This window comes from Protopterus annectens, chromosome 12.part0 (genome assembly GCF_019279795.1).
Source record: "Protopterus annectens isolate FY-2018-M chromosome 12.part0, PAN1.0, whole genome shotgun sequence".
NCBI lineage: Eukaryota > Metazoa > Chordata > Ceratodontiformes > Protopteridae > Protopterus > Protopterus annectens.
The window spans coordinates 1,181,787,737-1,181,815,099 of NC_056746.1; the positions used below are offsets into that span (position 1 = coordinate 1,181,787,737).

At 42.5% G+C, this 27,363-nt stretch overlaps 1 protein-coding gene across 2 annotated transcripts in view; it reads right to left on the reverse strand.

Annotated features, from left to right (window-relative positions):
- RPN2 (ribophorin II) overlaps nt 1–27,363 on the reverse strand; it is a gene marked incomplete in the record, with an annotated part of 690,715 nt that overhangs the window by 487,054 nt on the left and 176,298 nt on the right. For both annotated transcript variants that reach the window (XM_044090218.1, XM_044090217.1), the window contains 1 exon segment: nt 7,996–8,114. In XM_044090218.1, the coding sequence (XP_043946153.1) occupies nt 7,996–8,114 (119 nt within the window).

The window sequence follows — 27,363 nt, forward strand, 5'->3', positions numbered from 1 at the left end:
CACTAAAAAGTAGGAAAAGCCATAAAGGCTTGAAGCTCAGACGTTCATCTGGTAGAAGTAAGGACCAACAGAAGTACAGTCTTCCAAGAGAAATGTTGCAAGTAAGCTAAAGCTGCAGGTTCAAAAGAAGCCTGGGTCAATTTTTCTGAAACAAAATTAAGATCCCAAGGAGAAAGAACAGGCTTCCTGGAAGGTTTAATGTGAAGGACTCCTTTAAGTAATTGTTTAGCTTCAAATCTAGAAGTTAAAGGAGATGATAAAAGGCAGACAAGCAGAAATAGTTGATAATTGGCATTAACAGAATAATAAGCCAAACCGATATTCAGTAGTTCACACAGACAATAGAGAACCAAAGGAACATCCAAAGAAAGTGGGTGTAGGTTACGAGAAAAACACCAAGCAAAAAAGCTCTTCCATTTGGATAAGTTGGATTTCCTAGTAGTGAGTTCCTGGCCTCCTGCAGGACCCTAAGCACATCCTCAAAGAATAAAAATGCGTCTATGTGGAAGAAACTCAGAAGCAAGGCTCTGCTCCTTGATGCCATGCAGAAACTGGATGAACCTGCATGTGGGTCATCTGAAGCTTCCACACTAACCATTGAAGAAAGCTTCTTTAGCTTCAGAGTTGACACCAGCCAGTGTCAGCATACCTTCTCAGATGGACATGTATCTGGCTGACCCTTCCAGAGAAGTATCTTCTCTCAATAGTTACCCTATAGTCAAGGAGATATGTCTGAACACTAATACAGCTCTGCCATCTAGTGCGCCCGTTGAATACCTATTCAGTCTTGGTGGACAAATGCTGACTGCAAGAAGAAATAGACTCACCTTCTTCAAGCCAACAGAAATGCGTAGTCATTGTGAATAGTTATACAAGGTGATATTTTGGTTGACATTTTTGTGACGGTAGTTTTATTAGACCTATATGACATACTCTAAGTAGTTTTGCGTCCTTGGCATCAGTTTTAGCAGATTAGCCTAATGTACGTTGTTGAAAATTTGATGTGTTATAAGGTCTTGTGTTGCTGGCTGTGTACACTTTGGTTTAAGTATTAAACTGTGACTCTCTGACTATAAAGTGTAGTCTGTGGGACTTTGTAAACTGTAAAATGCTATTCATCATTATTGTAAAATGGGTACACAACTTTAATATACCTGTAATCATGTCTAGTAAGCATATATTCCACACACAAGTACTGTGTGAGTAAATCTGAATATGAGAATTGATAAACTATACTATAAAAGTAACTCAACAGTAACATGTTACTTTAGTAGCTAATAATAGCAATATATCACTTTTTTAGAAAAATAATAAATAATAGTAATATATTATTTTCACTTAAAAGTAAGTAGTAATAGTAAATTACTTTTATAAGTAACTAACACAACACTGCTCTTCAGTACCTCAAAAACCTTGGCACAATCCCATTTAAAAAACTCCAGCATTCTGGAGATTGTCCTCCCTAGAAGAAATTTCCTTGTAAGTGTGTCAGAACTAGTAGATTCCATTTCCTCAGATTCATAGTCTAAAGGAGAGGGAATCTGAGATGAATAAGCAAGGGATTCCTATATTTTTATCAACCAGAGGAGAAGCTGTGGATAGCAATTAAAAAAAGATTTGAAGGATTTTATCTGGGAAGGGAAGACAACAAGGGTCAAGTGGGACAAACTGATTCTTCCAATAGAACAAGGCTGACTAAGATTACCCAATTTAAGGGGGTATAAGATTACCCAATTTAAGGGGGTATTTTAGACCAACACAGTTAAGGCTCGTATACATAGCACAAACAGAAAACTATAATTCAAGGTGGAAAGAAATGATGATGATACAGGGAGGAAGCTCAAGAAATAAGGAGAACAAAAATCATACAGAGTATTATATTCATAAAATAGCAGGGAGTATTTTAAGAACTAAACCAGCACAAGAATGGAGAAAAGAGATTCTGCCGATAAGGATGACTATAGTTAGGCATACAGATAACAGGTAAGAGGGGGTGGAATTTACTGGAGAAAAATGGCAAAGGAATCAAGGTATTGGGAGCAAATAACTAGAAAGGGAAAGGTAATACAACGTGAAGAGGTCAAGAATGTATATGGACTGTAGGTTAGAGATTGCCTTCCCTAGCAATGATTGATATCAGAGTATAGGCAAAGAGAAAGAAATAGCGGTGTGCTAAATGAAAGACCAGCACTTGTAGTGTTTTTAATAGAATCTACAACAGAGTCTGCCATTAAAAATGAATAATTAGTAAAGCATATAAAACATTGCATGACAATTATATAAATCAATCAGAGGAGCTTAGAAAGGATTGGGAAGACAGACTGGATAAGCAATTCACAAAGAGACAATGGAGGATAAAAGTATATCTCCCAAATATGCAACAAAGTCTAGAAGATTTAGGATCTTTGACGAAGTGTTTACATAGATATTTTTATACTCCAAATAAACTCCAAAGAATTTTTCCTCAGGTGGATAGCAAATGCTGGAGGTGTGACAGGCAAGAAAGAGGTGGTTGGGAACACTTTTTGGAGTGTGATGAGCTGGCAGACTTTAGGGATTCCATGCGGACTGCTCTGTCAGAGATGCTGGGTAAGCAGATTGGATTTACTGGGGAGATGATTTTTTTGAGCCATGATACAGAATGGGAATTGCCTAGACATAATAAAGCCTTGATGGGTCTAATTATGGTGGTTGCCAAAAAAAAACAATTACTAGAAAATGGATATCAAAGTCTAGACCAACTTTACTAGAAGTATTGAATATAGCAACAGAGATAAAACAACTGGAACTGGGAACATTAGAAAATGGACGGAGCAGACTACACAGGAAAAAAATGGAAATTGTGGGAACAATATATGCAGAGAAGGAACAAGGTTTAACAGGCAGGATCTGAATGAGCCATACAAGGCTTAACTGACAATGGATGGATTAGAAGTGATGTAGGTTTGCAACTACAGTTGTTTCAATAGAGTCTGTGATGTATAATGTCTGCAACTAAAGTGGTGTCGATGTTTGTTTTTCATTTATAATAAAATGTAAGATTGCCTAGGTCATACATGATAATAAAGATGTTTATTGGAAAAAAAAAAATAAGCAAGGGATTCCTCATTTGAATCCAACTCCTCTTCAGAAGACTCCTGTTCCCTGGGTCTTTTAAGGGGAGTGGAAGACCGGGGGGGACGGGGGGGACTGGAACAGAGTTCCCATAAGTAGGTTTCATAGCCATCAAAGCATTAAACAACCCCCAAGTAAAATTCTGCCACTCATTCTCCAGGTTATTACGAGCTGAAGAAACATGCTTAGTATTTTGCTTTTTCTTCAAGGGGACGTCCACCTTATAAAACTTAGAAGGCTCCAACCCTGGATGGCATTCAATAATAGTAGCTGGAACTTCCTCCCTGACCAAAATTTGAGGAACAGCCCCAAGCCCCTCGGAAATAATCAGCTGCGGTTCCTCCGAACATCCGAAGCGGACCTCTCTGCAAGGGCTCCAATGATGTGCATAAGGTTGGAGCCACGCCAGCATCTGAAATGGTCAAGGCAGAAGAATCCAACACTGGAGCTAAGCGAACCTCTGGGTTTTCACTTGCCTCGGGACAGATGTCCGGCAGAGGCTGCAGAGCAGAAGAACCAGACTTCAGTTTCTTGGCCTTCTTCATGGACGGCTGTCTCTTGCAGCAATAAGTTCCTTCCATAGTGTCTTTAGCTAAAAATCTAAGACTTTGATTCTTAAAATACAAGGCCAAGGAAGAAAGCCAACTATGGAGTATCTTAGGAACAAAGGCCCGACGAACTGAACAGGACGTATGGTCGTGGGAAATGCTGAAGGAAAATGAGCACTGCTCGTCATGATTTTTATAGGGAGTCTACTTCCCATACTGGCAAATACTCTTCTTGGAGGACATGAAACCTCACAAGCAACAATACAAAAAGAAAAAGATAAGATAAAAAAAAACAATGGGGCACTTACCTGAAACGGCCTGGTGAACCAGCAATGGAATGGGTGTTCAGAATGTCATTAGATTAACAATACATACAAATACGGACATAAGCTACTGCAGTTCTCAATACTTCCTCCCTTCCCCTCTCCTCAGAGGATATGAGAAGCAGCCTACTACTATGACACAAACAACTCTGACTGCTGTGGAACTCAAATGCTGTCAGAATGTGCCATGTGCATTATTCAAGAGATTATGTCAATGCAGCAACAGAATGCTCCTCTTCCCTCAAGCGTTATGAAGGCTACACCACCATGAGGTAGTGAAGTACCATCAATAGTGTACATAACACTTCTATGAAATATGGACGCAGTCAGGTTATGCAACAAATGACAATAAAAATGTACTATACTGAACTGGAACACAGCAGTACTACACTGAACTGGACAGCAGCAATGTACTATACTGAACTGGATAACAGCGGTACTATACTGAACTGGATAACAGCAGTACTATACTGAAGTGGACAGCAGCAATGTACTACACTGAACTGGACAGCAGCAATGTACTATACTGAACTGGACAGCAGCAGTACTATACTGAACTGGATAACAGCAATGTACTATACTGAACTGGACAGCAGCAGTACTACACTGAACTGGACAGCAGCAATGTACTATACTGAACTGGATAACAGCAGTACTATACTGAACTGGATAGCAGTACTATACTGAACTGGTCAGCAGCAATGTGCTATACTGAACTGGATAACAGCAGTACTATACTGAACTGGACAGCACCAGTACTATACTGAACTGGACAGCAGTAGTACTATACTGAACTGGACAGCAGCAGTACTATACTGAACTGGACAGCAGCAGTACTATACTGAACTGGACAGCAGCAACATACTATTCTGAACTAGATAACAGCAGTACTATACTGAACTGGACAGCAGCAATGTACTACACTGAACTGGACAGCAACAATGTATTTTGTGAATGTAGGATGATAGAACTAGAGGCATTTTTAACATCAATGGAATATCTCCACTACATATCAACCTAAAGAAGTACTACAAAACACAATGAATCATGTAACATGAAACATGCAAGCAATGCCTAGTGAGATGTATGGAGATGATGAACATTCCACCTAGGATAATATCACAAAATCATGCAAGACAGCTCCAAATCAAAAGAATGAAGACATTTTGACTTATTACCTGTATCCTTTCTTCTGGGTGAAAAATTGGAGTGACTCTCTTACTACATATCATCATCTAAAAAGTCTTTAGAAAATATACTGCATCACATGGGAAAACTAGTACGTTAAAATTAATGCTCCAGCACAGACCAGTACCACAAACCCTAAGGCAATGAATCCAGACATTTACTACCATTAGTAATGGTATTTGTATTCCTAACTACTGTAGTGATGATGATCTGGCTTTGACACACAGATTTAGGTGTCAGGCAGCCAGCCAAAGTGAGAGAGACTGTTTGCAAAGGTCAGCTCTCTAATTACAGTATGAAGTTAAATGATGGATACATGTTAAGTCTGTAAAATTTTTTTTATCTAAACACAAACTAAAGAAAATTAACCATCCAATTTACATTTCAGCAAAACTAAATGTCAAACTGCACCACAACAAAGACAACTAAGCAAAATATAACTCTTTAAACAAAATAAGCTGAAACCTTTCTTTTGAAAGGTAGACAAGTCCCTCCACCCCATAAATGCTATGTACAAGAACTATGCCCCCCCGAACTCCTCTCTACTTTAATACTGATATCACGATGCATAGGGGGATGGGGACTTCTCTTGCCTGACAATATAGCAAGAAAAATCACTCCAATCAGAAATTAGTTCAAAGTACTTAAAAAATAAAGTATATGCTGACAATATGCATTCCCACAGTTTGCCAACAAGCTTTTTTGCTGCACAGTTGATCAGATACTTCCTTTCACAGAAGAGATTCATATGATTAACATATTCTCTCAACTTACAGGTGCCTTCTGGGACTCTGCCACTTTCTCTGATGGAGATCAGAGAAAAATGTAACCAAAGGGCTAAAATAATCAAACAAAACACCACACACACACAGATTGTGACAGGTCTGCACACCTCTGCTGCCTTGCTGTGCAAGAGAAACTTGCAAGCAAGGAGGTGGTATTCCCATTTTTTTAGTCAGTTTTTAAATATAGGGTTCCAGAAGTAAACTGTGGCCCTGAAGAACTTTATACCCATACCAAAATAAACAAAAACTATAACTCTGTAAACTTTTATCACACTTCTTGCATATCACAAGACCCTGACTGCCTCATTCTTAAACTTATAACCCTCTCCATAAAAAGAGAACACTTTGACACTTGGTGGCTTAAAAAAAACCGTGCCAACAACAGGACACAAATTATTAAATATAAAGTTTAAATATTTCAAACAGACAAAATGACAACAAGCAGAAAAATAGTGGATATCTCCCTGACAACCTCGTCAGTTCTCATCACAAGGCATGCCATGCCTCCTACATATCAACCCAAATCCTAATAAAAAAAAAAAAAAATTATACCACTGTTAATTTTTCAAAACATAAATTGCAGTACCCAGAACAACTACTTTGTGTCAGTCAACTGTGATCATTAATTATCATCCACCCGCAAACTATTACTGAATCATTCATAAACACTAAGAAATCTACTGTGTAGTAAAAATTCTGCAATCAACATAAATGTTGGGACTTACAAAATCAACAAATTAAGGCAAAAGAAAGTGTAACAAGTTTTCAAAATTTATCAAAATCAATAAAACAAGACCAGATTAACTATACCCATAAAGAACTTACTAAAACAATAAAAACAAGCAAAACAGGATGCAGTCATGACTGCAACTATGGAAACAGAACTTGCAACCACAGCACTGAAGATTCTTGGCAGAAAGGGAGAGGAGTGAAGATTTTCTGCCTGCTCACCTCTCCCACAGGGAGGTGGGTTTGCACAGACAGAATACAGGGATAGTGTGATTTTTCTGGTGGAAACTGACAAAGCTACCATTCATACTTTGACACTGGTAGGCAAGACTGCTTGGCGGCTATGACCCTTATGGACGTGAGGGAATGCTTAGGGTGGAAAGCCCATGTCAGACTCCATCCCCTTATGTAGTCTTGTGTGTGCTACGAGGTATGGTCAAAACCATCCCTGATGACTGATAAATAATGATGGTCCTGTGATAAGGGACTGAATGGGTCAACTGCAGAGTAGCAGGAAGCAAAGAGAAGGGGGGGAAAAACAGGTGACAGCAGTAAGGCCTTCTGAATCACATCAGAAAAATGAGGGGAAGTTTCTTACAGAGGCGAGTTCAACTGAATTGTTTTCAGCTTGCATCAAACCAGTCCACGTCAGTGGGAAGCACAGCATCATTTGATGACTTAATGGGCAAGAAACTCGCAAGGCGCAAGCATCAAACAATCTGTGTATGAGAAACCATTCACTTTCCTGGAATTCCAAACAAACATCTAGCTACTTTTTAAAATCCCCTTTTACTGGTTTGATTACCTGTAAGCCCATCAGTCTCTCTACATGTACACTGGGTCTTAAAATTAATTTCTGCAACTTCTTATAAGCGATACGGTTTCCAGTGATTGCATCAGAATTACTAATACATGGGCTCAGTTTCACAGTCTTGAAGCTCTGACTATGCTTGAAATGAGTGCATTTCAGTAGAATGAACACTTTTGCAGAGCGCCAATTCTGCAAAACAAGCTCACTATAAGCAAATTTTAGTGTTAATGGGGTTGATGAATGAGCTAATCACCACTCACTCTCACCTCAGCAGCAATGGCATTTATTTCCATATGAAAACTCAGTATAAACACGCTGGCTAGTTAAACAAGGAGGATCCAAAACAAATATTAAAAAGTTTTTGTATATAAATAAGAAACGGATATAACAGTAAAGATTATTCCAAATATCTGGATCACTACCTGCACCATTCCTGCAATATTCAAACACAAACGTATTAGCTACCCTACTCAAAAACAATAAGAAAAAAGTTTTACCCTGAGAGTGAAAAAGGTGTCTGTCGAAGAACTGTTGTTTTGGAAACTGCTGATTTGGCATATTCCAGCTGGACTGTAGCTGTGGTCAATGGCTGGGACAAGACATTGGTCACATGTAACTGAAACAAAATGGACACAAACCGTTCAAATGGTTGAAAGCATTTTTTTTTCTGGTGATGCAAGATCATACAATAAAAGCAGCTCGTATGGTATCTAGTTGTCTTCACTTATTCCAACTGCAGCAATGACTGGCCAGAAAAATTAGTTGGTCCCTATTCAAATTATCAAATAACAAAATGCAACAGCAACTAAGAAGGATCTTTGCAACAGGTACGTACATTTGTACAAGAACTTACCATAACAGTAGATATGATCACTGTTGCAGTTTTCCCAATGTATGGGTTCTCACTGCTGATGTCCTGCCAGGGTAGCTTTATCTTCCTTAGATCATACATCCAACACATGACTCAGCTAGTATGTGCTGCGATATAAAGACAGATGTATAAGCCTAGCTCCTCAGATTATCCCCAAGCAAGCAGTCTGAATACTACTGATGAAGAAGACTGGTCAGCTAGAAAGGGTGTAGCTCAAACTGATTAAAAAAAAAAACTCATACCCATGAAACAGAGCAAAGGGGAGAGACAACTGAAGATGGAAGGGAGTGACAAAAGGGGGGATGGAGAGTGGGATGGGAGATTTGGTTGGAGCAGTAATCGGGTCTGTCTGCAGAAGAATCCTCCCATAAATTCCTTTTGCCAAGTGAAAAAGCAGGGGGAATAAATGTTGTCTCAGACAAAATGGCACCATTAAGGGGAGTTTGGCTGTGTGTTTTTGTGCCTTAAGAAGATTTTTTGGAAAAAGAGATAGGGAACGGAAGGCACAAAGGAACTTCCCTGTCCACTGGAAAGAGAAGGCACCTGTCCTCCAGGCTGTGAGGCAAGGGTCACCGGGTGCAGAACTGGGGGAGCTCATGATTACTTGGTGAAAAAAAGAAGTCTGCAGAGTACCATGCTTAAGTGTGATTTTGTGGAAGACCACTCTGTTCAAGGTCCATTCGGGGTCCTCCAGGGAACAAGTTAAGCAGTCTGCTAGCACAATATCTTTAAGTGGGAATTATGTAGCTGTGAGCATGATGTTCACTTGTGCTGCCAAATTCCATGCCTCCTGTGCTAACCTGCAAAGTTGAAAAAACCCGGTGCCTCTCTATTTGTTTATGTTCCACATGACTATGGTGTATGTGTACACTTGGAGAAGCCCTGGTTTTCAAAGGTGAGCAAAACAGCCCTGGACTGACAGGCATCCTGGAAAGCCTCAAGGACAGGTGGAACTGGAGCAGGGGTACTCATCAAGAAGAAGGTAATACCTCTTCTGAACACCAGAAATCTGCATGGATTGCCAATCAGTGTTTTATCATGCTCTGTACAGTCTTCCCCAAAAGAAGTCTCCTCTACAGGGGAATCAGGTGAGGAGTCCACTTCATTGGAAGAGATCTGCCATGGAGAATGCTGCTGAGAGGAATAGTCCAAAGAAAGGTCATAGTCGTAGTCCTTGTTCATCATCATATGAAGAGGAAACTAGAGTAGATTAACAGGAGTAGTCTTTGGTTGTGGAGACCTGAGGGAAGGAGGCTTCAGAGACCATTTAGAGCCCTTGTAAAAAGTATGTTCACTCCTTTTTAGCTGCCAAGGGGGAGACCACATACTTAGTTTTCTGCTTTTTATTTTTTTAGGAGACACATCTGCTTGGATGAGACAGAGGTTTGGAACTATGTCGGATCTCTATTAGAGAGCCTGAGATGTTTTCTGTAGCTAGAATTTGAAGGATACAGTGTAGTCCTTCTGAAATCAAGACAAAGTTACTCAGACTATCGGCAGATTGCAAGGCCTTAGGAACCATAGTGGCCTCCAACAGGGTCTCTGTTATGAGAAACTGAGAAGTAGCCTGATGTACTGTAGGTTATGAAACCTCAGCAGCTATGCCAGAGTCAGAAACATTGGCAAGCAAATCTGTTCAAAGATTTTTTTCTACAGCGGCAGAAGTATGTCCAGTGAAGTGAAGTCAACCATCTTGGATTGGGCCAAGCATTTAAGATGCTGGATCTCGAGAAAGGTATTAAGAGTAGAAAGCCTAGATCCATGGGCTTCTGGAACAATCAACTGACAGAGAGGTCAAAATTTGAGATCATGTTCCAGGCCTAGGCAAAAAAAAAAAAAAAAAACACTCGCCATGCAAATCTTTGTACAGAATCTTCCTACTGCACTCGCACTAGCTGACGTCTACAAATTTCACAAATTATTGAAACATAAAAAGGAAGATTCCCCAAAGGGGAACTTATCTGGATAAACAAGTGGAGTAAATTTGAAAATGACCAAGCAACGAACAGTACAACAGATGCATGATCTGCATCTGGGCTGGCAGCAAGATAGTCTGAGGATCCATGCTCGTGCATCCATCTTTATACCCAAACACACATGAGCTCAGGTCATGTGTCAGACATACGAACTATGGAAGGTAAAGCTTTGGTACACCAGCCAGACATCAGCAGTGATATCCCATATGTCAGGAATACTGCAACACGGACTTCAATCAAGACATCAACTAATTTGTAGAGTGGGCTTTCTTATCAAACATGTAACACACCAGTAGTCTTAATTTGTGCTGGTGTCTAAAAAGGATGGACAGCTTTTCTTAGATTGAGGCTGGCAGACTATTTTTATCAGGACATAAACAAATACTTTCTGAAATATGAGTTTCCTTGGCTGCAAAAGAAAAAGGGCAACCCTAAATACAAATCTAAAAGGCATGCCATCACTAAATGGCATTAACAATTAACCAATATCCTAACTAATGTGACCACAACCCTACAACAACAAAAGCCCTGGGTGTTCCCCAAAACAGAGTTACTCAGTCCCAAACCTCCCACGGAGACTTCCTCTATTCAAACAAAATTGCTAAGTATTGGAATTCCCACCCTTTCATTTTACAAAGTACCCCATCCTCTCCTGATTTCAAATGTAGGCTAAAAGAACCCCTCAGTAACAACTAGTTATGCCCATATTGCTCTCCTGGATAATGTCCTTTACCTCCATTCACATGTTTTCTTAACCAATTCACAAAATACTTTTACTCCCTCATTCTCTACTTTTACCCACTACATCTCTCCCTCGCACTACCTCTTTACCTCCTAAGCGCCATATTCTCCCCTCCTTTCTGCCTGAATCCTCTCCCTTCTTCTCACCTCCCATAAAAATATACAACTTATCAAATGACCCTTTACATTTTCTTACAACTTTGTAATCTAATATCCTAAGGATGTACTACCCAGTTGAATCTCTGTTTTGTTATGTAACTATTTTAGTGTTAATCAAATGTCTAAGGATGTACTACCCTGTTGATTCTCTGTTTTGTTATGTAACTGTTTTAGTGCTAATTACATGTCTAATATTGTATTGTACATAAATGGAGCTTTTCTCCCTGGGTCTCCGCTGAAAACAGGCTACCAAGCCCAGCTGGGCACTACCCAGTAAACAAATGCAAAATAAAAAAAATACAATAAAAAAACATAACAAAGGGAAGTGTCTACTGCTAAAAGCTGTTAAGTTCAGCTGCAAAAAGGAAGGCCACCAAAATACTTTTCACCACTCCACGGCACTGAGGAGATGTCTAACACTAGGAAAAGCTATGGTGGCTCTGAAGCCACTGTCACCTCGAAACCTACTGCAACAAAAGCAAAGCATGCATGGTGTTTGCACGGTGTTTGTTGATGTAACTTGTTTCCTTGGTTTGCAATGTTTACCTAAAAGTTAAAACTGCTGAACAGTTAAATAAAAGTGGTGCAACTGATGCAGTTAAGCTAAACTGAGAAATGAAAAGTGCCTACTGACGAATTCTACTACACACACTTGCTTCCATCACCACAGTATTATGAAGTAGAAAACAGGGCTCCCTAACAAAATACTGATGCCAGAAATATAATGACCCAAAACACAGAACAGTCCATGTCAAACATGACTTTTCTTGTTTAAAGTTTTTCTACAGGAAGCATGCCCTCATGCACCCTTCTGATATCTGGGAGATGCAGATATGGCTTCTCACTTCTCCAATATTTTAATTGAATGTAGCATCTTTAAACATGCAGGACACACTAAGATGGTGATGGCCCACCTGTCCCAGAAATCTAGCACAGTCCGACCCTGGACCCTATGCTATGACATGTCCTCACCTAGCATTGCAAGAGCCAGGATGTCTTAGGCCCTCTGCAAGAACAGGAACGACCAACATCTGGGAGTGTCCAATTCCAGAACTTACGAAAGCTACCCTCCAAGCAAGAGTCAGACAGGACTTCTCTCAATGTGAAGTTCACCTTCATAGACTGCACCAAAGGGAATACCCACCCAAGGGATGCTTCTAGGTAGTTCCTAAATGGAGCTACCAGAAGCCAGTCATCCAGGTGGAGGAACACAAGATCCTTCTGTAAAGCTTGACCATCACAGCAAACGCATTAATAAAGACCAAGGGCAATAAAGAAAGAATAAATGGCAACTCTTTGTACAGAAGTGGTGTCCATCCAGAGCAAAGGAAGAATTCCCTTGTGGAATCTGAATGAACAATATGGTCAAAAGGCATCCATCATGTACAGCAACACTATCCAAGCACCCTGAAGCATCAGCAGTATGAGATCCTAAAGGGTCACCATTTATAACCAGACTTCAGATTGTAAAAGGTCTACAACAGGTGGCGTTATCGTCATGGGACACTAGGCCAGTGTGTGTGTGTGTGTGTGTGTGTGTGGTGGTAGGGTGACTGTAAAACTTGAGCACCATCCTTGCCTAACAAAGAAACTTCTTCCTCTTTTGGAGCTGAACAGTCTCAGGAGAAAAGTAAGTGGTTGAAGCAGGAGACTATTAAGGAATTCTACAGTAATAAGAACCTGTTACCCCTTCAGAAGGTGATCAATCATGCCCTGGGAGGTCTTGCCAAAAAGCACTTCTCCTTAAAATGCATATCTGATTACAGTTTCCAAGTTCTCCTTAAAGGTAGAACAACATCTGTCACACCATACCCTAAGCCTGTACCAAATCCACTGCATCTGAACCTTTACAATTACAAAATACTATAGGATGGCTCCCATCAGATGTTGTTGGCAGGAAAATGCATGTTTGTGCTTGTTCCCAGGGTAAAGCATTGAGCATAATGGACCTTTTTCAGACTCAGTGGGTTAACGGACATGCTCAGATCACACAGCAGACAAATGTAAGCTGGGGAAAATTTGAACCCTGCACTATAAGAAACATCTCAATAAAAGCTCACAGTCAACTGTCTCTGCTCTTTCCCCTCATCCACTAGAATAAAATAGAACATGAACAAATATGTGAGTAGGTGATGCTCAGAGCCCTAACATAAGAAGGCAAGTGCAATCTCATACTGCATATAGCCAGAGCTCTGGATCTTACAACACATGTCCAGAGCTTTGGACTCTTTTCATGCAAGGTGGTAGAGGACTGTGGTCTCTGGGACCAAAGATAAATCAAACAAATTGCAAAGGAATCATTTCAGTGAAGCTTAGTGTGGGACCCTACCCACTCAGTTAAGACCTTCTAAAAGGGCAGCCATCATCTTATTAACTAGTGGTTCAGAGTGGGGGTACCTCCACATTGCCACAACAGCATTCATCACCAACAGATCCACTAGAGAAGGGACTCAAGGCTCCTCAGGTTTCATTAGAGACCCTGTCCAGTTCTTCTGGAGGAAGTGCAAAGTACAGTTGTGTACACTTACCATAAATGTAATTATTCAAGTGTATTCACTGTTGCAGTCACTACATTTGGGTTATCTGCTTGCAGGTAAGCCCCCAGTAGGCCTGACTAACAAAGTCTTGGGTCCTGCGTCGGTTGCCGTCGCTTCTTCTGTGACGTCAGGTCGTCAGGGGTATAAAACATGCAGCCGACATCATTACATCAGTTTTTCTTGTCCCGGATGTCAGGTGCCCCCCTAATGGGAAGCAATTAAATCTATAAATATACAAGGTTATACCTCAAACAAAAAAGCAAATACACCAAAAAGCTTTTAAGCATTGAAAAGGAGAGAAGTGGTATAGCCAAACTAAGTCAGGGTGCTGGAGGGACGGTAACCAGGACTGCAACAGTGAATACACTCGAACATCTACATTTATGATAAGTGTACACAACTGTACTATATTCTTCGTGTTTCACTGTTGCAGTTATTACATTTGGGTAGATTCCCAAAGCTAAGGATGGCAGGAGGAATTTAGATAGCATTAGGACCCGCTATAAGGCCCTGAAAAACTGCAGTGGCAAAGCCAGCTCTGGATTTAGAGAAAACTGGCAAATGGTAATTCTTGGTGAAAGTATGTACAGAACTCCAGGTAGCAACTTCTAGGATGTCCCTGGTAGGTACGCCTCTGAGAAAGGCCGTAGAGGCAGATGCAGCCCTGGTTGAGTGGGATCTGATCCCCTATGGGATAGGTTTTCCATGGTGCTTATAGCAGAAGTGAATGCAATGGCCTATCCATTTGGAGATGGTTTGCTTTGAAATAGCCTTCCCCTATGTCCCTGCAGAAAATGCCACCAGCAGTTGTTCAAATTTCCTTTGAGGTTTAGACCTGTCCAAGTAGAATCTAAGTTGTCTGTGCACATCCAAGGAGTGCAGTATCCATTTCCCTTTGTTCTGTGGATTAGGAAAGAAGGCAGGCAAATGAATGGACTGATTAAAGGCCACACTGGATACCACCTTTGGCATGAAAGAGGGAAAGGTCCTGAGGGACACCCTGTCTGCATGAAAGGGCATGTAATTCAGATACCCTTCTTGCTGAAGTGATGGATAAAAGGAAAGCGGTTTTCCAAGAAAGGAATTTTAAATCTGCAGTAGCAGCTGACTCGAAAGGAGGAAGGGCGAGTTTCTCCAATACAAAGTTAAGGTCCCAGGCTGGAGTCGGAGCTCTCCTGGGTGGTCTTAAATTTTTGGCCACTCTGAGGAACTACTTGAGCAGTGGAAGAGAGAAGGTTCTGTGTTATAATGAGCTTAAATGGCAGGTGTGTGAATTTTTATTGAGGAAAAAGACAGGCCCTTGTGAAGCATCTCAGTTAAGTATTATAAAATCTGAGGTAAATTGGGCACTGCTGTGCTCATCCCTCAAAATTGGTTCCAGGCACAGAATCTTTTCCATTTTTCAGCATAAAAGATTTTCTAGTACTAGGCCTCCTTGCCTCTAAAATGACATCCATCACTGGTTTACTGAGGGATGGTAAAGGAGAGCTTAGGTAATTAGCCAGGCTGCTAGGTTCAGTGTTTGAAGCGGAGGGTGCAGAATCTGGTTCTCCTGCTGAGACAGCAGGGTAGGGAGTCTGAGGCAGGTGCCATGGGGCCAACAGTGACACACTGCGCTGGAGGGGGCACCAGTGTTGGTGTGGCCAGGCTGGTGCAATCAAAATCATCCTTCGTTTGTCTTGCTTGATCTTTAGTAGTACTTTGGAGAGCAGAGGCAGAGGAGGAAAGGCATAAACTGATAGGTTTTTCCAGCTGAAGGACAGAGCATCCACTTTGCAAGCTTGTCTGTGGGGAGTCCTTGCACAAAATTTTTCCAATTAATAGTTCTGGGGGGAGGCAAACAGGTCTATATCTGGGATCCCCCATTTGCTTGTCAACATGTTGAAAATCCTTGGTTCCAGTTTCCACTCGTGTGGGTCCATGAGGGTTCTGCTTAGTCCGTCTGCTAGTGTACTTAGTTTTCCTGGCAGGAATTGAGCTTGTAGATGTACTTGGTAGCTCAAGGCTGTGCTCCACAATGCCATGGCTAGTCTGCAGAGGGGGTATGAATGTGTACCCCCCTACTTGTTTATCTACCACATAACAGTGGTGTTGTCTGTCTTTACCAATAATTGCCCTGGAAGAATGTGGTCCTTGAACGCTGTCAGAGCATTCTGTACAGCTAACATTTCTTTATGACTGATGTGAAAGTGCATTTGAATTGGGTTCCATTTGCCCTGAAGGCACTCCCATGCCAGGTGCGCCCCCCCCCCCCATGCATAGTCTGACGCGTCTGCTAGGGTTTGGGTGGCAGGGGGTAGTGTGAATGGTAGTCCCTAGTTTTGGTGGCAGGCCTCTGCCTACCAAAGGAACTCTAGGCGTGGATAAGGAATGATAGGAATCATTGCTTCTAGATCCTGAGAATGTTGACACCATAGGCTTTTTAGATACCATTGCAGTTTCCTCATATGCAGTCTTGCATATGGAATTAAAAGAATGCATGAGGCCATGAACCCCAAGGCTTGTAGCATTAGCCTTGCAGACAGTAGGGTTTTTGTGACCACTTGTTTGAAGTAGGTTGTCAAGTGAATTTGTTTCTCTGGCATGAGGAAAGCCATCTGGGAAGTCGTATTCAAGCTTGCTCCCAGGAATATAATTTGTTGACAGGGTACCAGGTGTGATTTCTTTTCGTTTATGGTGTACCCCTGACAAGTTAGCACCCTCTGTACAAAAGCCAGATGATTCAAACGTAGGTCCAGGTTTTCTGCCCGAATTAGGCAATCGTCCAGATATTGGTATATTTGAATATTTCTTTGCCTGCAAAATGCAATGACTAGAGCTAGGCACTTTGTGAATAACCTGGGCGCAGAGAGCTGATAGTGCGTGTAGCCTGCTTTGAAGCATAGGTATCTTCTGCAAGATTCCCTGATTGGGATGTGCAGGTATGCTTCCTTTAAATTTAGTGTTGCCAACCAGGCATCTTTGCTTAGCATAGGAAGCGACTAGTGAAGAGTCAGCATCTTGAATTTTGGAATCACCAAAAAAGATGTTTAGAGTAGGCAGGCCCAGGATAGGAAGTCATGAATGGTCTTTTCTGGGTACCAGGAAAAATCTTGAGTAGAAACCTTGTCCTTTTTTCTCTTCTGGTACCAATTGAATAGCCCCTATGCTTAAGAGAGAGAGTACTTGCTTTTGGGCCTCTGCCCACTGCTTTGGAGGTAGATCAGGCCAACCGCTTGGAGATGGTGACGTGTGGAAGTGAAATCTGTATCCTTGCGACACTATATTTAAAACCCATTTGTCCTGGGTAATGAGTCCCCAGTTCTTTGAATGAAGTAGGGCAGTCAGTTGAGAAGTACTTGGAAGTTTTAAAAAGAAGTCATTGAGACAGTTTACCATAGGGGGGAGTTTTATTACTCCCAAATTTGGAAGTGGAGGCCCCCCACTGCTTAGTCCTGTGCATCCCCTGGGACTGAAGCCTGGGTGCTCTCTGCTGGATCTGGTTTTGGACCAAGGTCTGGAAGAGGCAGGAAAGGACCAATTCTTAGAAGGCCAATGCCTACTAAATCTTGGAGGTTGTACTTGTAAAAAGTCTACAGTTTGCATAGATTTAGCTTTTTCCTCCATCTTTTTAAGAACTTCTGCCTTGTTGCCAAACAGGTGGCCCTGATTTAAGGGAGCATTCAATAATTTCGCTTTAACATGATCTGGCAAGGATTGCTCCTTAAGCCAAGCATGCCTTCTAAGTACAGACCCAGTTACCGCAGCCCTGCAAGATGCCTCTAGTGAATCAAAACCACATTACAATGTATGTTTACCAACTTGTTCAGCAGAATGCATAAAATCCTGTAAATCCTTATTTTCAGCACAATCAGGAATCAACATTATTTTCTGTTTAAGCAATCCAGTAATATGCAGCTGATACTTTAACATATGAAACTGGCAATTCAAGGCCCTAATGGCCAAAGATGCAGAAGTATATACCTTCTTACCCCATCTATCCAGCGCCCTGGAGTCTCTATCAGAGCTGGTGGGACTTTTGGCAGTAGTAGCTTTAATGCCCTTGGGTCCCTGTGAAATGGTTCAGGATCTGCAATAGGATTTTTAAAAATGAACTTGTGAGAGTCAGGAACCCTGTAATATCTATCAAGTTTTCTAGAAGCGGGAGGTAAAGAGTCAGGGGCCATGCTAGATTCCGAAAAGGCATCAACAATGTCCAGTACAGGAGGTATAGCTAAAAGCCTGTGCTGGGGCAGGAGTAAGAAATCCCTAAGCCTCTTTTTAGAATCAGAGAAATCTTGACTTTCCCAACGAAAAAGCTCCCTGACAGTATGCAAGGTTTCAGAAAAAGAGAAAGCCTCTGGGGGGGAAGCAGAGGGAATAGAGTCCTCAACATCAGAATCCTCACAGGCATACAGGTCTGACCGTCAGTTTTCTAGACATGGTTCGAGTTTTAGGCCTTGAAGAAGAAGATGGCGCCGGTTTAACATGCAAGTCTGTAGGCCTGAATACACCCTCAGAAGCCGGTGCCTGCACAGAGGCTCCGGACCCATCCAAGGTAGAGACATCTGCAGGTTCCACAGTTGAAGCATATCGCGGCATACCGGACTCTGAATGGGTCTCAGTAGAGGCCTGCGAATCTGAAGTAGCGGGTATCAGGGGCTGCGAAAGCGCCTCACTGAGTACCGGCAAACTGGGCGGCCTGTCTCTGTCTTTATCTTTGCATTTTTTCGGAATGTCGATAGTCGGATGGCTTACCGAAGACATATCAGGACAATTGAACCGAGCACCAAAATTTTAGAAGCGCAAATATACCAACGACAGATAGCTTGTGGTTTAAATAAGGCACAAAACTGACAGCGAGGTACGTCATGGTCAGGAACTAGGCAAGGAATACAGTACGAATGAAAATCTTTATGAGGTATTTGATTCCCACAAGAAATGCAATTACTTACTTTTACTGACATCGGTTTAGAGCAAGAAAGTTTCCGCAATGGGGTACTTAGCTTTTAGTTGAAGACTTCAGTTCTGAAACTCGAAATCAAAACTTTTAGGAGTTGGCCGACCGGCACTTGCAAACTGCTTCTGCTTTGGGCACCGCACGGCAAGAAAGACTGATGTAATGATGTCGGCTGCATGTTTTATACCCCTGATGACCTGACGTCACGGAAGAAGAGACAGCAACCGACGCAGGACCCAAGACTTTAAGCAGTCCGATTGAGGGCTACCTGCAAGCAGATAACACAAATGTAATGACTGCAACAGTGTAACACAAAGAACATCAGAGACAAAGTCAGGCTACACTAGGCCTTAACAGCTTTAATATGCAACCGATGAATGTTTTTGGAAGGGGTGGGATAGTAGAAGTAGAATGTAAGTTTGTGTTAAGTAAACTTATCATAGCAATAGATGTTCAAGTGATAACTGCTGCAGTACCCTTGTCTATGTGGGATTACGCCCTGCACTGGATATAACAGCAGGCCAGCTTTCAAAGTTTTAAGGGCACACTCAAACCATTACTCATCTCAAGCTTCAGAGCTTCCATGTCAACTGAGAGAGGGAGCCTGGAGCCCTGAAAAGAGCAATGACAGAAAACTTGAGTTAGAAGTCCTTGTCCTAACAACAAAAACATTAAAAAATGGGTGTCAGGAGGGAACGGCTACTGTAGCAGTTATCTTTCAAACATCTATTGTTAACCATACTGATTACTACTGCAGTAGCATTAGTTATGGAGTATTCTCTCTCCCTCATTTTGTAAGGTTCTGTAAAGAAGACAAGATGATGGATAGCTTGGCACAAAGTAAACTTGGATATCGATGTAGGCATAAGTTCTTAAAGAAACCCTGTCTTCGTGGAAAATGACAGAAGGTTGGCCCACCACAAGAACTTGCAGCTTAGATGCTCTTCTTGTAGAGGTCAGAACAATCAGCAACACTGTTTTCCATGTTAAGAACCTCAAGTCTGCCTGATGAACTGGCTCATATAGCTTAAGTCATTTTTTCAAAAAAAAAAAAAAAATTTCAGATGCCAGGGAAGAGACACCTGTTTGAAAGAGGTATTGCATACCAAGCCTCCTAAAAACACATATTCAAGAGATTACTTTGAAAAAGGTGGAGTTCATGGGCAGACATGCTGAAACAGCCAACAAATGAACCTTGATGGATAAGTAGGATAGGTCACAGGAATAGTAACTCACACAAATAATGCAGGGCCAGAGAGATACAAGCCCTAAAATGGTGCTCGTTCTTGTGATGGCACCAACTAGAAAATCTTTTCTATTTACTAATGTATGAATTTCTAGTAGCAGGTTCTCTTGCATTAATACCCACTGTACATCATCAAAGCGAGAATCTTAATACCTTTATCTATCATTCAGGCAGTCAGCTGAAATTGTTTTGATAAGAATGTATCAAATACTCCTTGTCCTGTGCAAGAAGGTCCAGACTGTAAAGAAGTTGGAGGTAACTGCCCTTGGTCATTTCCAGTAGAAGGGAGAACCCCTGCTGTCTGGGGGTCAGGAGTCATCATCACAATGATCTTTGTCGAGTTCCTCTGAATCCCCAGAATGACTGTCAAAGGATTACAAAAAAAAAAAAAAAAAAAAAGCATCCGTTTTATACACCTTCTTGAATGGAGTCCTGGAGCAGAGCTTTACCAACTGACTGTTATGGGTGGAGGCAAAAATGTCTATTTAAGGTGTTCCCCACATCTAGATCAATTCCTAGAAGACTTTCTGATTCAAGTTCCATTTGCAAGGGTCTGCCCGGGCCATGCTCAGCTCGTCTGTGCCAACTTTTTGCTGTGATGGAATGCAAGATGCCTGCAAAATGAGATTGTGCTGAAAAGCTACTTCCCAGGCTACCATAGCTAGTCTGCACAACAAGAGCAGGGTCTGGTTCCCCTCAGTTCGTCTATGTATCAGTCTGCACAAAGTACAGTTGTGTACACTTACCATAAATGTAGATGTTCGAATGTATTCACTGTTGCAGTCATCACATTTGAGTTATCTGCTTGTAGGTAGCCCTCAGTCAGCCTGATTATCAAGGTTTTGGGTCCTGCGTCAGTTGCGGTCTCATCTTCCATGACATCAGGTAGTCAGGGGTATAAAGCATGCAGCCGACGCCATTACATCAGTTTTTCTTGCCCCAGATGTCAGGTGCTCCCATAATGGGAAGCAATTAAATACAAGGTTACACCTCCAACCAAAAATCAAATACACCAAAAAGCTTTAAGCATAGTAAACAAGAATAGAAGTATAGTCAAAAGAAGTCAGTGGGCTGGAGGGAGGGTAACCAGGACTGCAACAGTGGATACACTCTAACATCTACATTTATGGTAAGTGTACACAAATGTACTATGTTCTTCGTGCTTCATTGTTGCAGTCATCACATTTAGGTAGAGTCCCAAAGCTAAGGATGGGAGGAGGCAATTAGATAGCATTTGGACCAGCTAAAAAGCCCTGCAAGACTGCAGTGGCAAAGCCAGCTCTGGATTTAGAAAAAATTGGCAAGTGGTAATGCTTGGTGAAGGTATATACAGAACTCCAGGTAGCAGCTTCTAGGATGTCCCTGGTAGGGACAGCTCTGAGAAAGGCTGTAAAGGTAGATACAGCCCTGGTTGATTGTGGTCTTACCCCCTGTGGGGTAGGTTTTCCATGGTGCTAATAGCAGAAATGAATGCAATGGCCTATCCACTTAGAAATGGTTTGCTTTAAAATGGCATTCCCTTCTGCCCCTGCAGCAAATGCCACCAGCAGCTGTTCAGATTTCCTGACAGGCTTAGTCCTGTCCAAGTAAAATCCAAGTTGTTTGTGCACATCCAAGGAGTGCAGTATCCGTTCCCCTTTGTTCTGTGGATTAGAAAAGAAGGTTGGCAAATGAATGGACTGTTTAAGGGCCACACTGGATACCACCTTGGGCATAAAGGAGGGATTGGTCCTGAGGGACACCCTATCCACATGAAAGATGATGAAAGGCTCCACTGCCGTGAGGGCCTGTAATTCAGACACCCTTCTTGCTGAAGTGACGGCTAGAAAGAAGGCTGTTTTCCAAGAAAGGAATTTCAACTCTGCATTTGCAGCTGGCTGAAAGGGAGGAAGAGTGAGCTTTTCCAATGCAAAGTTAAGGTCCCAGGCTGGAGTAGGGGCTCTCCTGGGTGGTCTTAAGTTTTTGGCCCCTCTGAGGAATTGCTTCAGCAGTGGATGAGAGAAGAGTGGTGGTTCTGTGTTGTAAGGTGCTGAAATGGCTGAGGCATAAATTTTGATGGAAGAAAAGGAAAGGCCCTTGTGAAGCATCTCAGTTAAGTATTGAATAATATGGGGTAAATTGGGTGCCGCTGTGCCCATCCCCTGAGCTTGGCTCCAGGAACAGAATCTTTTCCATTTTTCAGCATAGGATTTTCTAGTACTAGGCCTCCTTGTTTCCAGAATGACATCCATCACTTGCTTACTGAGGGATGTGAATGGAGAGGTCAGGTAATTAGCCAGGCTGCAAGGTTCAGGGTTTGAAGCTGTGGGTGCAGAATCTGGCCCTCTTGCTAAAACAGCAGGGCAGGGGTCTGAGGCAGGTGCCATGGTGCCAGCAGCGACACACTGCACAAGAGGGGGTACCAGTGTTGGCGTGGCCAGTCTGGTGCAATCAGTATTGTCCTTGGTTTGTCCTGTTTGATCTTTAGTAGCACTTTGGAGAGGAGAGGCAGAGGGGGGAAAGGCATAAACTGATAAGATTTTTCCAGGTGAAGGACAGGGCATCCACTTTCCAAGCTTGTTTGTGATGAGTCCTTGTGTAGAATTTGTCCAATTGGTAGTTCTGAGGGGAGGCAAACAGGTCTACCTCTGGGCTCTCCCACTTGTTTCTCACCATGTTGAATATCTTTGGTTCCAGTTTCCACTCGTGTGGGTCCAAGAGATTTTTGCTTAGGTCATCTGCCAGTGTATTTAGCTTTCTTGGCAGGAATTGAGCCTGTGGGTGCACTTGGGAGCTCAAGGCTGTGTTCCACAGAGCCATGGCTAGTCTGCAGAGAGGGCATGAGTGGGTTCCCCCCTGCTTGTTTATGTACCACATAACAGTGGTGTTGTCCGTCTTTACCAATAATTGTCCTGGAAGAATGTGGTCCTCAAAGGCTGTCAGAGCATTCTGTATAGCTAACATTTCTGTTTGATTGATATGCAGGTGCACTTGACTTGGGCTCCATTTGCCCTGAATGCACTGCCCTGCCAAGTGAGCCCCCCATGCATAGTCTGATGCGTCTGTTGTTAGGGTTTGGGAGGCAGGGGGTAGAGTGAATGGCAGTCCCTTGTTTTGGTTGCAGGCCTCTGCCCACCAAAGAAACTCTATCTTTAGACAAGGTATGATAGGAATCGATTCTAGACCCTGAGAATGTTGACATCATAGGCTTTTTAGATACCACTGTAGTTTCCTCATATGCAGTCTAGAATATGGAATTAGTAGAATGCAAGAGGCCATGAACCCCACTGCTTGCAGTATTTTCCTTGCAAATAGCTGGGTCTTTGTGGCCAGTAGATTGAAGTAGGCTGTCAAATGGACTTATTTCTCTGGCATGAGGTAGGCCATCTGGGAAGTTGTATTCAAGCCTGCTCCCAGGAATACAATGTTGGCAAGGTACAAGATTTGACTTCTTTTCGTTTATGGTGTACCCCAGAGAAGTCAGCAACTTCTTTACAAATGCCATATAATTTAATAGTATGTCCTGGCTTTCCGCCTGAATTAGACAATCGTCCAGGTATGGGTATATTTGAATATTTCTTTGCCTGCAAAATGCAATGACTGGAGACAGGCACTTTGTGAATACCCTGGGAGCAGTAGATGAGCCAAAGGGCAGTGCAGAGAACTGATGGTGCATGCACCCTGCTCTGAAGCGTAGGTATCTTCTGCAAGATTCCCTTATTGGGATGTGCAGGTAGGCTTCCTTTAAATCCAATGTTGCCAACCAGGCATTTTTGCCTAGCATGGGAAGCAGTTGATGAAGAATTAGCATCTTGAAGTTTGGGATTACCAAAAATGTGTTCAGAAAAGACAGGTCCAGGATAGGACACCAGGAATGGTCTTTCCTGGGTACCAAGAAAAGTCTTGAGTAAAAACCTTGCCCCCATTCTTCTTGTGGGACAGGTTGAATAGCCCTGATGTTTCGAAAGTGTGATGAGAGACTTAGGGACACAAGTGGACAATGGTCTCACTTTCGATAACCACATCGCCACAACAGTCAGGAAATCCTTCTACCTGGCACACCTCATCACTAAGGGCTTTTCATCCAGAAAAAAAGGAGGTCATTGTCCCACTGTACTCATCCCTCATTAGACCCATTATAGAGTATAATGCCCCATTTGTTATGTACCTCACAAGACATCTGCAACAGCTGGAAAAGCCACAGAAATACCTCACTAAAAGAATCATAGGCCTAAAGCAGATGCCATATGTTGACCATCTAAAAAAAACTCCAGCTACACTCTGTGGCATATAGTCTACTCAGAGGTGATCTCTGCTTAATATACAAGGCCATGTCAAACCCTGAGCTGTTGGACATGCTCCACTTAAAGAAATCTCAATCCCTCAGAGCCACATGCTCCAGAGATCTAATCCTTATCATCACAATGAACAAAACATGCTGGAGGGATAGGTTCCTGACCCAGAGACTCCCCATACTCTGGAATAGACTGCCCATACATGTCAAGCAGAGCACCTCATTGGCCCTCTTCAAAAGGAACCTTGATGACTGGATGGGAGGATGTGAAATTCACCCCGGGGATCATGTCAGTCACCCTGCTAGACAGGGGCCCAGAGAAGTAAATACTGGGGGGAAAAAATTTCCAGGGAATTGTTATGGCTAGGCTTGCATAGGCTTAGGGCCGATAGCCTAGTACCAACCTATGAACCTATGAACTTTAAGAGAGAGAACCTGCTTTTGAGCCTCTGCCCACTAATTTGGAGGTAGGTCTGGCCAACCGTTTGGGGTTGTTAAGGAGTGGAAGTGGAATCTGTATCCTTGGGAAACCATATTTAGAACCCATTTGTCGTGGGTAATGAGTTCCCAATTTTTTGCATGCAGGGCGACCTTTCCCCCTAAAGGAACAGTCAGATGAGCAGGGCTTGGAAGGTTTAAAGTTAAGTCACTGAGACAATTTACCATAGGGGGAGTCTTACTACTCCCTGCTTTGGAAGTAGGAGCCCCCCACTTCTTAGTCCTGTGAGCACCCTGGGACTGGAGCCTGGGTGTTCTGCTGGATCTGTGTTTGGACTGTGAAGCCTCAGATACTTCAAAACTGCAAAAACACCACCAAATTCAAAGGAAGACACAGAAGTAGTAGATATCCATCTTTATTCTTTCCGTCCTGGTACCTCAGCTTGGACTGTGAAGGCCTGGAAGAGGCAGGAAAGGACCAATTCTTAGAAGGCCAATGCCTACTAAATCTAGGAAGCTGTACTTGCTGGAAATCTTGAACAGTTTGCATAGATTTAGCTTTTTCCTCCATCTTTTTAAGTACTACTTCTGCTTTGTTGCCAAACAGGCGGTCATGGTTTAAGGGAGCATTCGTTAATTTAGCTTAAATAATATTTAAATAATTTAGCTTTAACATGATCTGGCAAAGATTGCTCCTTAAGCCAAGCATGCCCATATCCTTACTTGGATAGGAGGAAGCTTCTCTGTTCACCAGTGAGAGTGGGGAGCTCTGAGCAGCCTATCTGTCCCTGGAGGAGTGGTCTCAGCCCAGTAACTAGTAGCTTATTGGCCGTTCTGGGCTATTTCCTATCTCTTTCAAACTCCCTGCCTTAAAACCCGCTTTAGCGCGGTTTTGCGCTTGTAACAGACTCAGCACAGCTCCTCGTGGTGTCCTGCAGAGTTCTACAAGCAGCAGAAAGCGAAAGAGAGACTTTAACAGATTATAAGTATTTTTTTCTACTTTCCTACCAGCGACTGTTTAGTCTCGCTGAAAAGCGAGTTTTCTAACTATCTGAGTTCTGCAAAGTTTGTTTTTCTGCATTTTTGTGTTTTGCACTTTAAAAATTGTTTTTTTGCCTTGTTTAATTGTTGTAGGCTACACACTCAAGTGCGCTAGCCGATGTAAAGCATTTACTGTATTCTTGTGCCCTGTTTCTGTTGTATAAGTGAAAAAAGAAAATAAATATCCTCGTTTCCTGCCTTTTCTGAACTAGAATAGTCCAGTTTTCAGGTCTTGCTGAATTCTGGCCTGTGTCATAATTCCTGTGTTGCCCATATCCTTACTTGGATAGGAGGAAGCTTCTCTGTTTACCAGTGAGAGTGGGGAGCTCTGAACAGTCTATCTGTCCCTGGAGGAGTGGTCTCAGCCCAGTAACTAGTAGCTTATTGGCCGTTTTGGGCCATTTCTTTTCTCTTTCAAACTCCCTGCCTTAAAGCCCGCTTTAGCACGATTTTGCTCATCGCGCAACGTCGCACAGCACCGTTTAAGCAGTTTTAAACTATTCCCGGCTCCACAAAGTCTGCTCTTCAATTTTTCCTTTAGAACTATTCAAACTCTCAAAATAAGCACTCAACCTTCATTCTACAGCCCAGCACTTGCTCAAATTTCTCAGTAAGCACTAACAAACTTTAGCACTACACCCCCTTATACTATCCAGAAGTACAAGGCTCCCTATTTGTCCACTCCGGACAATCAATAAATCAGTTCTTTAAACCATCCAGGCATGTCCAAAAAGCAGTTTCAGGTATACTCTCCAGTCCAGCTGGTGAATCTGGGAGTCTTAAGGCAATGTTACAAATGCCTTATGTACACAGACAACCCTCTCCTCCTTCCAACTAACTCAAATATATGTGAGAGATGCAACTATACAGCCAAACTGGAGGCCGAGCTCTCTCAACCCAAGACTGGTACAGTCAGTCAGGAGGAGAAGGAAACCACTCGCACCACACAACCAGTCACACACAGACCAATCGCACCAGCAAACAAGACACAAACTCACAAAAACATACTCAGAGGCTCTAAATAAAAATTTACCAAAGCAACAGAGACCTCCAAAGCAGACATCCAAGCAACCGCTACCCCACAACAACTTTCACATATCACATACTTCACAAAGTCAGTGTGCCACGCAGTCGCAGCCCCCAAGGCTAAATAACACACCTAATACACTAGTAATTGGAGACTCTATTGTCAGGCACACTGACGTCCCACTCATCAGACTGAACAAGGAGGTCACTGTGAACTGCCTGTCGGGTGCCAGGATCCGCCACATAACACAAGCACTCAGGTCACTTCACAGCAGGTACAAATATGACTCTGTCATTGTCCATGTTGGTGTGAATGAACTGAGACGTACCTCCCTGGACTATATGAAGAGAGACATAGAAGAGCTCTCTCATCATGTAGCACAGGCTGGTATGACCCTGACAGTGAATAGCATCTTGCCCTCACCAAGAATGATGCCACAGTATAAAGACAAAATGATCAATTTTAACAATTGGCTAAGCTATTGGTGTCATTCAAAAGGGATCCAGTGTCTGTCAGCCTGGGATGACATGCTCAACAAGCCACGTTGCTTTGCCAGAGACGGCTTGCACCTGTCACTCTTAGGCTTTTGAATACTGGCTAAGGCTCTTGCCATCCCC